Below are 13038 nucleotides of genomic sequence, written 5' to 3'. Positions count from 1 at the left end.
CATCAGGGCACCCATGTCAGTGGTGCTATGCTGGTCAAAAATTGAGATTTTGAAATAAAAAATTTGTCATATTTATGTCTGTAATTATGTATTCTTTTTCCTTGCTTAAGTTGTTAAGGTTGAAACAAAATAGGGAAGTGGTAGTTATTTCTCTGTTAGCCCTGCTTTGACTAGTACTTTTTAAAACTGAGCCCTCTATATAATAATATTGTCAATCAATAACAGTAATTGGGTCATTCCACTCAAATTATTCCTTCTGCTTTCTCCAGCCCTTCATGTCTTTGAGCTGTGGACTTGGATGAGCTTTCATTCTCAGTCCACCCACTTATTCTCGAGGACCAGCTCAACCATGGACTTTGTTCTGTACCTGCCTCTCAAGTTGAAATCTCCATTTGCCAGCATGGCTTGGCTGGGGAAGAGCTAGAAGCTGATTCAGCACAAAGCAGGACTTTGGCAACAGCCCTAGTGGCCTGGCCTTAGGAAACAGTGAGTAAAGGTTGATTAAAAAGCACATCTAGCCAGGCACAGTAGTGCAGGCCTGTAACCCCAGCAATTTGGAAGGCTGAGGCAGGAGGATCACAAGTTCAAAGCCAGTCTCAGCAATTTAGTGAAGTCCTAAGCAACTTAGCAAGACCCTGTCTCAAACTAAAACAAAAGAGTCTGGAGATGTGGCTCAATTGGTTCAAGCCCCTGGTACCCCCGCCCCCCCCCCCAAAAAAAAAGAACATCTAGCCAGGCTCCCATTGCACACACCTGCAATTCAGGAGGCTAAGGCAGAAGGATCTCTCAAGTTCAGGGCCAACCTAGGCAATTTAGTAAATCCCTGTCTCAAAATTAAAAGAGCCTGGGATGTTGCTTAATGATAGAGCACCCCTGGGTTCATCCCCAATACCAAAACAACAAATCCTAACTACCTGGGGGGTAAAGCACAAGATGAACAAAAGAAGCAAATTGTTGATGCAGAAACAAATTTTGAAATTAGGAAACTCACCAGCCTCCAATTACTCTCTCCAAGAAAAGAAGTGAGTGGTGACCTGCCCAATCCTTTCTTCCAATTAACTCTCCTTTGCCATATGTTCTCTTTAATTTCTCTGATGATCTAGGTGTCAGGTTCAGGTGCCATGGTTAACTGGGCTGTGCTTGGTGAGGGATGAGGGAAGAAATTAAGGCAGGATCTAAACATTAAAATACCCAGGTGAGGGCTGGGGTGGGAAACAGGTAGCTCATTAGATGCCCCGAATTAGCAAAGGTAAGCAGATTGTCCTTTTGTTAGCTTCTGCCAGTCACAGGCTGAGACAGTCTCTCAGAAAATTATTTAATAATAGAATTACATGCTTTTGGCTCAGGTGTATCAAAGCACAAGAGGCAAGCACAACTGGCAGCACCAGTCTGCCCTGGCAGGATCAGTACAGAGCAGACTTCCCCGTGGCTCTTGCCTGTGGGTCCAAATCCAGCCGGGTGTGTCCAGTAGAACCACAGGGCACTGTGGCTTCGGTCGTAAAGTCTCTTGTCTGGCTATAGCTTGAGTTCACTGGGCATTGGCTCCCCTCTCAGGCCAGCTAGCAAGTTGTTAGCCGCCAACAAGGACATGGTGTTGCGAGTTCTGTAGGTGGCACTGCCTATGTGGGGCAGGATGACTAGAAAAAGAGGAGATAAGGACAGCTCAAGACTGTAAGTCAGGTCTCCTTCCATGGCATGGATTTTCCAGTAAGAAGGAAACGGAGAACCTGCCTCAGTGTTCTTCTGTTTGCCTTCCCTCCTGTCACTCCCCCAGGCCTGGGGTTCACAGTAACAGAAAGGGGCAGAGGCTACTGAAACCAGACACAGGGGGATGAGCAGATTTTGTAGCCTAAACACAACCAGGGCAAGGTGTAAGGGGCCTTGGTGCCCATCTAGACCCACCCTTTTGGTCACTAGATGGTGAAACCAGTCACCAACTTAGCTCAGGAGCTTAGGACTCTCCACCCACACCCTGTGACCCTTGAAGGGATGCCACAAGGCTTTTGACCCAACCCTCAACCCCACTCAGAGCAAGTGAAGTCTTTTGTCCCTGAAGAATTCCTTTTGAAGCAGTACCCAGGGTGCTGAGCTGGCTCCAGACCTGAGGGAAAGGGGCCAGTTTTCTGGCTCAGAGCAACAGCCCTGACATTACAGCAGTGTTCCTTGCAGGCTGGCATGGGGGTGGGGAAAGTAGAATTTCTGAGGAATTCAATAATGAGAACATTCATTGGGAAGACCGTGAAGGACTTGTTTGCATTTCCATTCTGGAATGTGAATGGACAACCCACAGCCCTGACCACTCAGTGAGTCTGGAGGCAGAAACCACAGCTCTGTCTGATCAGAGAACTATGAAGAATTGCTACTAGGTATGAGTTGTTAACTAGGTAGCTGGAGAGGCAGAAAGCATGCACTAAGGCTGTGGTTCTCTAAGGATGGTACCAAGACCAGCAGCATTGGTGTCATCTGTGAATCTGTTAGGGGTATGCACAGTCTCAGACCCAAGCCAAGACCTGCTACCCAGAACCCCTTGGGGTGGGGCCCAGCAACCTGTGTTGGCTCAGTCCCTCTAGGTGACCAGCAAAGCATGAGAACCACTGCACTCAGTTTCCCAGATAGCGACTGCCAGAAGTTAGGGGGAAGGGTGGGATTGCTGAAATGCAGAAGACTGAAGGAAGGGCCCTAGGAGCTAAAACTCAGACTCCTGGGGTGCCACTGACTGGTGAGGCCCCAGAAATGATTCTCCTGATGCCAGGGCAAGAAGTTTCACAAGCCACTCCAGGCAGGCAGGCAGGCAGATGGGAAGGCAAGAGGAAGCCGGCATCCAGTGCCCCATACTGACGAACCTGGCAGCACCAGAGGGCACAGGAGAAATGGGGTATACAGAGGCCCTGCCCTGCCCACAAAGCAGAACAGAGAAGGGAGTCTTTGCTGAGAGAACAGCTTTATAACTGGTACCAGTTTTAAATACTAGTATTGTCATTACTTATTTCTCATACACTGGGAATAACAATTTATAGTAGTGGGATTTACCCATGGAGGTTGGGGTAAGATATAAAGCCAATCCACTGTTCGTCTTAACAAATCCACCCATTCTCCTTTAGGGACAAAGAGTCACTAATAGCCTGAACATGAATGGAGTTTGGCTGTGCCCCTTGTGTTCAGCACTGCTCACGTAGCTTCACACCCAGCCCACATGACCACCTCTAAACACTGGGCCCACCAGGCAGTGATGAGTGTGTGGAATGCAGGGTCCTTACCACAGTTCTTCAGGGTCAGGAGTGGGTGGTTTGTAGGCAATGGTTCCGGGGTCGTCACGTCCAGTCCAGCAGCTGCAATCTGACCACTGGCCAAAGCCTGGTACAGGTCATCCTGGTTTACAACATCTCCCCTGTAGATGACAGTTGGTGATATGGGTGCCCCAATGCTCCCTCCTTCCAAGCCACTTTTAGGGCAGAACAACCCACAATATGAATTTTTCCACTAACCTAGCACTTGGTAGTGACTTTTAAAGCAATATATCTTAGAGTACACTTACAGGAAGTCTTTTTCTTTTTTCCATTTTTTTTTTCTTTTGGCATAACTGGGGATTGAACATAGGAGTACTCTACCACTGAGCTACACCCCCAGCTCTTTTTACTTGAGATAGGGTTTTGCTGAGGCTGTCCTTGAAACTTATGATCATCCTGCCTCAGCCTCCCAAGTCTTTGGAATTACAGGTATGTACCATGGCACCCAGCAGGAATACAGATCTTATACTCAGAGAAACCCTAATCCTGACACTTTCTAGCTACGTGACCCTAGTGAAGCGTTGCACTTCTCTGAACTTCAGGCTCCTCCTCTGTAAGACAGAATACCATCTAGCTCCCAGGAGTGTTGGAAGGATTAAAGCTTTCTTATATTCACTATGGCATAAACAGGGCCCAGAAGTCTGCATTTGTTTTGGCCTTCTTGGCGGTGTTTCTAATCAGGCTGGCCCCAGACCACCCACTGAGAACCACAGCGTGCCATCAGGTACCTGCCCAAACAAGGGCAGAGAAATGAATAGATACCAAACTGCGTCCATCAAAGTGAGCCACTACAGAAGGAAAGAACTGAATTTCTAGCAACTTTAGAAGGCATTAAATCATACATGTGCACTGAGGAGTATTGTAATACAGTCCCCTGCACAGTCCTGACACACATGGGTGCTCAGTAAATGGCAGGCAGGGCTACCATTGGCCACCAGCACAAATCCTTGATTCTTACACCTTGCACTTCTGTGTAGCTAAACACTGGAAACTACAAACACTTTTGGGGTGCATGAACCCTCATCCAATTCCTTCCTCCAAACTGATTTAAAAGGTTCAAAGGGTATCAACCGGGAAGGGGTTAGACTGGCAGAGAAGGGAGGTCTGCCCTAGTATATGCCCAGTTACCTGAAGGCACACCTGGGGATATGTGGGGGAGACAGGAGGAGTTTTAGGGTGTGACTCCACAGAAGTAAGAAGGTTCAAACCATCACTGAGCTCCTGGCAGGCTCAGCAGTGTGGGAGGTCAGCCTCCAAGAAGCCATCCAGATCAGAAAGCCCAACTCTTTGTGGTAGGGAAAGACCTGCCTCAGGATCCCTGGTGACGGGCTGCCAATATCAGGCCTTCACTCCCCGAGCCACACCACTGTGTGGCTCTGACTGCTTTTCTTCCTATCCTGTCTGACTGCTTTTCTTCCTATCCTGCTGCGTGGCCTTAACTATGTTTCTGAGTTGTTGGTCCATCGGTTGGTTTATGGAGACTGGCAAGCTCAGCCTGAGCTCTCATCAACAACCCACAGGGAATAAAACCCCAGACTACAGCAGCCATGGGGGAATCCCCTCTCCAGGCCTCCTGGGTGACCCAGGGATGCCCGGTGCCTTAGGCTACCTGCTGATGTTGACAAACACGGCAGTTTTCTTCATCTTCTGGAAGAAATCCCTGTTGCAGAGGCCCTTAGTTGCAGCGGTTAAGGAGCAGGCCACGACGACGAAGTCAGACTCCGCGGCCAGTTGGGCAATGGGCACTGGAGATGGGCAGAGCTCCATCAGAGGCTGTGTCCAGGTTAGGGACAGCAAGATGGTGTACCTTCAATCCCCAAAACAGAACTTCCCAAGACACTTCCTGAAGGCCTTGATCTACCTGGACAGCTCTATTAGTCTTACAGGTGGGGAATGGCCAGACAGGGGCAGGAGCTTATTCAAGGTCACACAACAGGATCTGGGCTACTCTGGATTTCACCACTTTCAGGCTGGATGTGCCAAGGGGGAGGAATGGTTGAGATCCAGCCTGCCCTCTGCTCACCACGCTGTGCAGCACCCCCTCCCTTCAGGAACTGAACCCACCTGGACCAGGCACATATGCAGCCTGGGTTGAGGATCGCCAGATTAAGGATAAGGAAACAAAGTGCTCAGCAACTCTTCAGCCCTGCACATCCCATGGTTCTGCCCATGGGTGGAGGGAATGCCCTGCACCCCCTGAATGTCCTGTGCCCAGAGGAGGAAGATAACACACCAGGCCACACAGTCCCCAGACCACCGGGAACCCCTGCATCTCACCTGCCAATGCCATCATTGAAGAAAAGAACCCACTCTCCCCCAACAGCAGCACAGCTGGCTCCTGTGGAATCGAGGTTTTACTTACCAAATTCCGCCTGGAGTTCTGCTGCTTCCTGAGGCTTGGGCTGGCGCCCTGTGTACAGAAATCTCTGGACACCAAATGGTTTCAGACGCTGTGCAATGGCCTGACCTAGAGGAAATGAGTCAAGAGTCCACAGCTTGTTCCCTACCCTTCAGAGGGCAGGGGCAGCACCCAGCAGCTCCATGGACAGGAGACCCTCAGAAGTAGGGCCTTTTATCAGTACGCTCCCATGTTAACTGTTCCTGTCTTATCAGAGCTCAGGGTTGTCTAGGTGTAACAAGCCCCAGCCAGCCCACTACCTTCAGGGATCTGGAAGCAGTGCCATAGCTCCTCTGTGGCTGTGACTGGCTTATGCTGTCTTCACATGGCCCAGTCATCTTGAGGGCCATTTGTGAACCTTCTCCAAGGACTACACCTGGCAAACCAGGAGATGCCTGGCAAGTGGTCTCCTCCCTCCCTTTAGATCCACTGCTTCTGCCAATGCAGTCTAGACTGTTTGGTGGTTTGTCCAACTGCCAACTTGCTTTAACCTTTAAGACCTTTTCAAATATGCTACTGCTGAGACAGGCTTGGGCAGTTGGATTTTCAAAATGGAATATGCCCCAAAGTTGCTGGGCTCCTCCGTGCAACTCTCCAGCTTGCTCCAGACAGGTTATCCACACTCCCCACCCTTCACCCCTGCACCAGGAGGATAATGAACCACTGACAGCTACCTTCCTGTTAGACTTCTCCAAATAGGAGCCACTGGAAGAAAAGTGGCTCTGCTGTACCTGTAGAGTGGCAAATAAACTCTGCCCAATGAGCCCTGTGGTTCCTGAGAAGGCTTCATAAGTCAGTGCCTTAGAGAACCCAGGTCTGGGGGAGCACAGGCTTTCCCATAGTAAACCACTCCTCAAAGCCCCAACCAGCATCTGTAATCACCTTTTTTTTTTTTTTTTTTTTTTTTAATTTGCAGTACTGGGGATTGAACCCAGGGGTATTTTACCACTGAGCCACATCCCCAAACTTTTTTATATTTTTATTTTGAAATAAGGTCTCATTAAAATTGTTGAGACTGGCCTCTAACTTGAAATCCTGCTTCAGGCTCCTGAGTCACTGAGATTACAGGCACATGCCACTACACCCAGCTATTATTTATTTGAGACAGAGTCTTGCTGAATTGTCCACATTGGCCTTGGATTTGCAATCCTCCTGCCTGAGCCTCCCCAGTACCTTCATCTGTTTTGTTTTGTTTTTTTTCCTGTGGTGCTGGGGATTGAATCTAGGGCCTTGTGCCTGCAAGGCAAGCACTCTACCAACTGAGCTATATCCCCAGCCTTCATCTGTTCTTAGAAGTCTCAGGAACCCTGGCTTCTAACACATAGTGTGTCCTGATTTTATTTATGGATTCCTTTGCCTGTGTTCTGTGAAGTTGTGTCTTCTCATCACAGATGTCCCTACAGCAGGCAAAGTGGCCTGACAGCATGCAGTTCAGGCAGCCTTTCCAAGAAGGACCCCTGGCATTGAGGTGTGGGGCACCAGGCACTGGGTACAGCTGCCAAGGGAAGAGCAGGCAGGTGTGTCGGGGGGAGTCTTACCTATGCGCCCCAGCCCCACGATGCCCACGGTGCTCTGCGTGAGTCCGTAGCCACACATCCATAGGGGTTTCCACGAGGTCCAGCCACCACTGCAAGGAGGAAAGAGGGTGAGGGCCTGGCCTTGGGCAAGACAAGGGCCCACTGGGACTCACACACCAGCACCCCTGCTGTGGTCCCAGATTTAAACCTGCCTCCAGGTCAAACGACTGCATGTGGGATGGGTGACATCCCAACCACTCAGCACTGTGAGAATGCCATAGGGACCACTCCTTCCTTAAAGCCACCAGGGGACACAGAAATTGAGGGCTCCCAGGCCTCAGAGGCTCTGGTCCCTTTTGCACATGGGGAAACTGGAAAGAGTAATTTGCCTGAGGTCACACTGCCAGGGAACTGGGATCTGGGATTCTAGATCACATTCTCTCAGTAAAGCCACAGTGTCCCTGTTGCCCTAGCTTGAGCCACCACTGTGAGTGAAGGTGCTGACTCCCTGACAGGACAGTGAGAAGACACTCAGCACCTTGTGAACTCAGCCACGTCCCCCGCTTGGCCTGCGTCCTAGCCACCTTCTATGGGGGTCTGCACGTATACCTCTGCCCATGCTCCCACCACTCCTGCTCCTGAATGCCTTCCCCGACTCTAGAGGTGCAGAGTGGAGTCCCTCATCGGGAACCCACAGGCCACAATTCTGGCCTTTATGAAGGTGGATGGAACCCACGGTGTACTCCACATGGCACCCTCTGCAGGTCTGGAGTGGCACCCTGTTCCTAACACTGAAAATCCATGAGCCTCGTGGTAATGTGGTCAGATGTGGCTCCCCAAAGGATTATGAGACCATTTCAGCCCTCTGAGCTTCTTGATTTGGGCATCCTGGGTGCTCAGCATCACCCAGTGCACAAGAGGACTCCACCTGCCACCCTGCGATGCCAGCCCTGATCTGCTCCCACGCCCTCACCAGCCTTAGGTACCCTCTTCCCCCCGACTTTACCACAGGCCCTGTAGGCTGCAGCTCTGCTGAGTCCTCTCCCCTCATTAGCTGGGGCACAACCTGCACCAAGAGCACATCTAGGCTAGGCTAACTGCAGTGCTCAGAGCCAGCTGCTGAGCACAGCCCACTTTCCCGCCAAGAATCACTCACTTCTTTACTTCCTCCATGGCCTCTGGCAACCGGCGGCAGGTGGTGAGTAGCAGAGAGACGGCAAGTTCTGCAGTGGCATCTGTCAGAACATCTGGGGTGTAGCCCACCCGGATCCCACTAGGAATCAAACATCTGGTGGTAACATCCGCCTTGAGCACCTTCACCAATGTCTACTGAAGGGTCATGTCCATGATGTTGTTTTGTTCCTTCTTTGCTCTGCCTACCAGGAAGCTCAGAATTGTAAATGAGCACTAAGGAACTGTTTGTTAGTCCTCATTCCCATTTGGGTTATCTCCCACGTTAGGAGGGATATGAAAATGGAAGATTGGAGTTTAAAGTCTGGGGCCAGTAACTACTTAATCTTTCTGAATTTCCTCATTGGAAAAGAACATAATAATAACACTTGCATTTTCTACTTCTAGGGGAGTTGTGAGGATCACAAAAGGTTTAACAAACATGAAAGGGTGATATCAGAGGTACCCACTGTTTCTGACCTTGAGTTTTTTTAACTGACTGGTGTACCTGTGGATAAAATGTCACCTGAAATTCTCACTGAATGGTCAAGAGCAAAAACAAATGGCTCTCACTCTCTTGAGAGTTGCCCTCACTCCAGGATGCTTCCAGAGCCCCAGCTACCTTACCGCTTCTTGATTTCATCCAAAGCCAAGTGGTCGACGCCCACGGACAGAGTGCTGATGACTTTGAGGTTGGCCCCTGTTGTACAGAAAATGCATTGTTTGCGTCTTTCCTCACGGAACTCAAAGCCTTAACACTGGGGACTATCCAGGGGACACCTGTTTGTTATTATTTTCCTAGACAAAGAGAAAAGCCTGGCATCTCTGTTCCTCAGGAAATCTTCAAACACACACAATGGCTCAGGGAGGCTGTGTCCTGGCCCAGTCACCAGCAGAGCTGGGGTTCCCACCAGGGCCTCAGACACCAAGGCCCCTGCTTTGACCCACTGGACTGTCCACTCAGTGAGACCTTGAATCTCCATCGGCCACCCTAGGGTCTCCCCATGGATACTTCTGAGAGTGCTGAGATGGTAGCTGGGCAAGGTCAGGGCCTTGAATGGCTTGCTCTGATTCACAAGAGTCTCTCCATATGTGGCAGCCTTGGAGTCAAATCTTCTCCTCTAAAATGCCACAACACAACTTCACAGGGGATGGTGACCTTCCCTGTGGATGGGTCATGCAAACATCCTAGATGTCTGTTGGTGCTGGGCCCTGAGCTGCACACAGACCCAAAAGGGGCAGGGTCTTGCTCAAGGTCACAGAGTAAGTTTGTGGTGGGGTGGGAGGAGGGCCCAGGAGCTTGAGTGCCCCCCCCCAGTCCTACCTCATGGGCTCCACCCTACAGTCTTTGCCCTCCTTGGGCCTCCCCCAGGGACTCAGAGCAGGGAGGAAGGGCATCAAGAGCCAGATGGGAGCAACTACTCCTCTGGTCACCACTGCAAGGGAGGCCCTCAGAATGTACAGGCCTGAGGCAGCCTCAGAATCCATGCACACACCTGCAGCATCTAGGATACCCTTGTCCACGCGATCAGAGAGGAGGCAGAGCAGGCCGTGGGCCCCCACCACATGACGCTCCAGTTCCTTGCTGGGGATGGGCTCATCTGAATCCCACTGTTCCACCTCGCAGCTGAAGGGAAGGAAGACCAACCACTCAGGAGATGCAGGGCCCCAGCCCCTCTCAGACTGGCAGGCATCATCTTCTGCTTGCTCTGGCTTCAGGCTGCCTGGGGCTGGCTCAGGCGAATCAGGGCCAGGTATGGGTGACCTCAGAAGTGTCCACTGAGTGGTTGGGGTGGGAGTGAAGGGCTCTCACAGAGCACAGGAAGCCAACAAAGGCTTGGGCCCCCAGATCAGAGCCTAAGTGGAAATGGGGAAAGTCCTGGGGACAGTTCTCAGCTCAACACCAGAAGAGTTTTCTCACACAGGGGCCTTTGGGGGGCCAATTATAGGGTAGGATGGGGAGGGGGGGTATTACTGCATTGGATAGAGCCTGGCTTCAATGATCACTGAGGTGTGCGAATGGAGCTGTTTCAGCAGCTATGTGTGGGGATGTGAGTCTAGGGCTCTTTCTGTTCTATGAGTCCATGAAACTCAAAACTCCCAACATAGACTTTGCCAGGAAAGATAAGTTCAAGGCCAATCAACCAGGAGGAGCATTAGGGTGTGCTTCCACAGAGCTCCTGGAAACTGGGTACTCCTTCCAGCCAGGGCAGCCAGGGCTTGGGGCATAGCTCAGTGGTAGCATGTTCAAGGCCCTGGGTTTGATTCCCAGTACTATGAAAAGACCAAAAAAGAATTCAGTGCAGGCAACATAAATGGAGTCTGTATGTAAGCAAGATGCAGGATGGCTGCTGGCACCTCCCAGCAACCCCTGCAGCAGCACCTCCTGACCTGAACCCCCATGTGAGCACGGCAAAGGTACTGGGGGGGGGGGGGCCTTCCTCTTCTCCCTTTAGTACAAAACAGGTCCTCAGCAGATGCTGTGTTACACTGAACAGAATTCAAAAACGAATCTCATTTTCCCTAGAATTGGTTCCTGAGGCTGGGTGCCCACCTTTTCCCTATCTGATACTTGAAGTGCAAACACAGCAAGATGCAGATGTCTGACTGTGGTCACCCAGCTCCATCATCTAGAGCAGTGTGACTCTGGGCAAGGTATTCACCCCTTCTGACCTTTTAAATTACTAAAATACAAATTATAATACTAACTTCACAGTGTTACAAGGATTAAGTTTACGTATGTAGGCACCTGGCAAGGCTGGCCCACAGAAGTGGTTCAATGGAAAAAGAGTCAACAAAGTCCCCTGCCAACCATCTACGTGGCCAGTACAGTGACCACCACTAGTCTCTGACCCCACCTGCTATCAGCCAACCTCACAGGATAAAGAATTATCAGCATGGACCTTGCCTCATGGGCAATCTCTCTTCTCAGAAGGCTGATGACCAACGCTCAGGGTCCCTCCTACTGGCCCAGTGCCAGGTCCTGAGTTCTGGCTAGAAGCCCGGGAAGAGCTGGACCCTAGAAAAGATAATCAAAGCCTCCCCAAAGCCCGAATCCTGACCCGGCCGAACACAGCTGGAAAGTCTGACCAAAGCACAAGCTCCAGGCCCTGTCTGTCTGGTCCCTGGTATCACTTCAGCCACTTCCATAAACAATTGGGGTCTCGCAAGGACGCCACCAGCCCGCCCAGCGCAGCTCGGGGCGCCTCCTAAGGAGCACCTGGAGATCGCTGAGTCACCCCGTGCAGGGTGCCTGGGACTTGGGGGCGGGTACCCGCCAAGCGCGGCCCGGCCGGGGTACAGAGGCTCCGCAGCCGCTGGCGCCTACCAAGATGGCCCGCCCCGCGGGGGACTCCGCGCTCGGAGCTCTTACTCTGTGGCCTGGGCGAGCGCGGCTCTGCCCTCGGGGGGGATCCTGCGAGTAATGAACACCTTCATGAGTCTCGCCAGCCTCATCCAACCCGCAGCTGCCGGACACTGACCGACCCACCGCGACGGAAATAGGAGCGGAGCCGAGGCGCTGGCCTGGGCGGGGCATCGAGGGGGCGTGGCCGGAGCTGGAGGCGGGGCGGGCTGGCAGTGCGCGGAGGGAGCTGTTTCGCAACTGTGCGTGGGGATGGGACTCTAGGGCTCCACAGTGCTTTGTGCATCTGTGTGTGCCTGCCTGCCCTAGTGGCACTGAGACTGCTTCGGTCGGGGTCGGGAGTGACAGCTGAGCATGAACATTCTCTGACCCAGAGGCTGGGGGCCTGGCAGGCATGATTAGGGTTTGGAGAGGGTAGAGGGGCACCCAGAGTCCTCTGTGGATTTGTATGTGGATGTCAGATAAAGGTACTGAGTAGTAGTTGGGTGCCCCTGAGTTCAATCCCCAATACAAAGAAAGAAAGAAGAGAAAGAAAGAAAAGAAAGAAAAGCCCCACTTCATTAGGCACAGGATGGAACATACCTATGTTAGGTATGTACCATCCTGGCCACACTATTCCAGGCAAGGACCTCTGGTCACACATACTGGACTGACCTTGTCCTGATATTCTTACTCTCAGAAAATTTCAAAGAGGTAGTCTGACAATAGGAATAACCCTTGTAATACTTGGAACAATTCCCTATATGAACCCAAAATTGTGATGGGAAGTTTAACCCTTCCTGGGGCTACCCAGGCTTGCTGAACACCTGCTGACTGGCTAGAAGCAGTACATGCACAGGAACAGGGCCAAGCATTTGGGGTCATGTGCAGAACCGGTGTGTAGTCAGATGGGCCTGGGTCTGAATCCAGGCTCTGCCACTTACAAGCTGGTTGACCCTGGTGAGTTCATGTTTCTCCCTAAGCCTCGTTTCTTCAGTCACAAAATTGGGATAACTCACCGTTCAGGGTTATTGTAACTTTACACAAGGCAGCATTTGCATGGGCCCAATGCCACAATAGGTGCTTCTTAGACTTAAGACTATGAGGAGAGACACGAGGAACTCAGGCTGGGGAACCCAGCCTGAGTCTGGGTCTGAATCCCAACTCTACCACCAGTGAGAAGTTCTTCACTTCTGTGTACTTCAGTTTCCCCCTCTGTAAAATGGGGATGATAGTGGTGGCTGCCTCCTGGCTTGTTGTAACAACACAACACCTGTACTGGGTACTTAACAAATATTAACAATTCCCAAGATGGCAGCTGGT

General features: G+C 51.3%; 1 protein-coding gene across 1 annotated transcript; it reads right to left on the bottom strand.

Annotated features, from left to right (window-relative positions):
• Positions 1-1301: 1301 nt before the first annotated feature.
• On the bottom strand, positions 1302-11896 carry Grhpr (glyoxylate and hydroxypyruvate reductase). Its single transcript, XM_026415109.2, has 9 exons — positions 11746-11896; positions 9869-9999; positions 9000-9072; positions 8359-8475; positions 7224-7312; positions 5650-5754; positions 4897-5032; positions 3258-3388; positions 1302-1637 (listed from the first exon to the last, which is right to left on the bottom strand). The coding sequence occupies exons 1-9, from the start codon at positions 11826-11828 to the stop codon at positions 1516-1518; spliced, it is 987 nt and encodes a 328-aa protein (XP_026270894.1). The 5' UTR covers positions 11829-11896; the 3' UTR covers positions 1302-1515.
• Positions 11897-13038: the final 1142 nt, after the last annotated feature.

This window comes from Urocitellus parryii, chromosome 4, assembly GCF_045843805.1.
Source record: "Urocitellus parryii isolate mUroPar1 chromosome 4, mUroPar1.hap1, whole genome shotgun sequence".
Lineage (NCBI taxonomy): Eukaryota > Metazoa > Chordata > Mammalia > Rodentia > Sciuridae > Urocitellus > Urocitellus parryii.
The sequence above is the reverse complement of the archived record's forward strand: the minus strand, read 5'-3'. Positions and strand labels throughout refer to the sequence as shown.

Coding starts and splice junctions, on each gene's coding strand:
- Grhpr (XM_026415109.2), bottom strand. CDS start 11,828: ATGAGGCTGGCGAGACTCATGAAGGTGTTCATTACTCGCAGGATCCCC. Junction 10,000..11,745: donor GCGCTCGCCCAGGCCACAGA/GTAAGAGCTCCG, acceptor CCTTCCCTTCAG/CTGCGAGGTGGAACAGTGGG. Junction 1,638..3,257: donor CCTGACCCTGAAGAACTGTG/GTAAGGACCCTG, acceptor CTCTTTTTCTAG/TCATCCTGCCCCACATAGGC.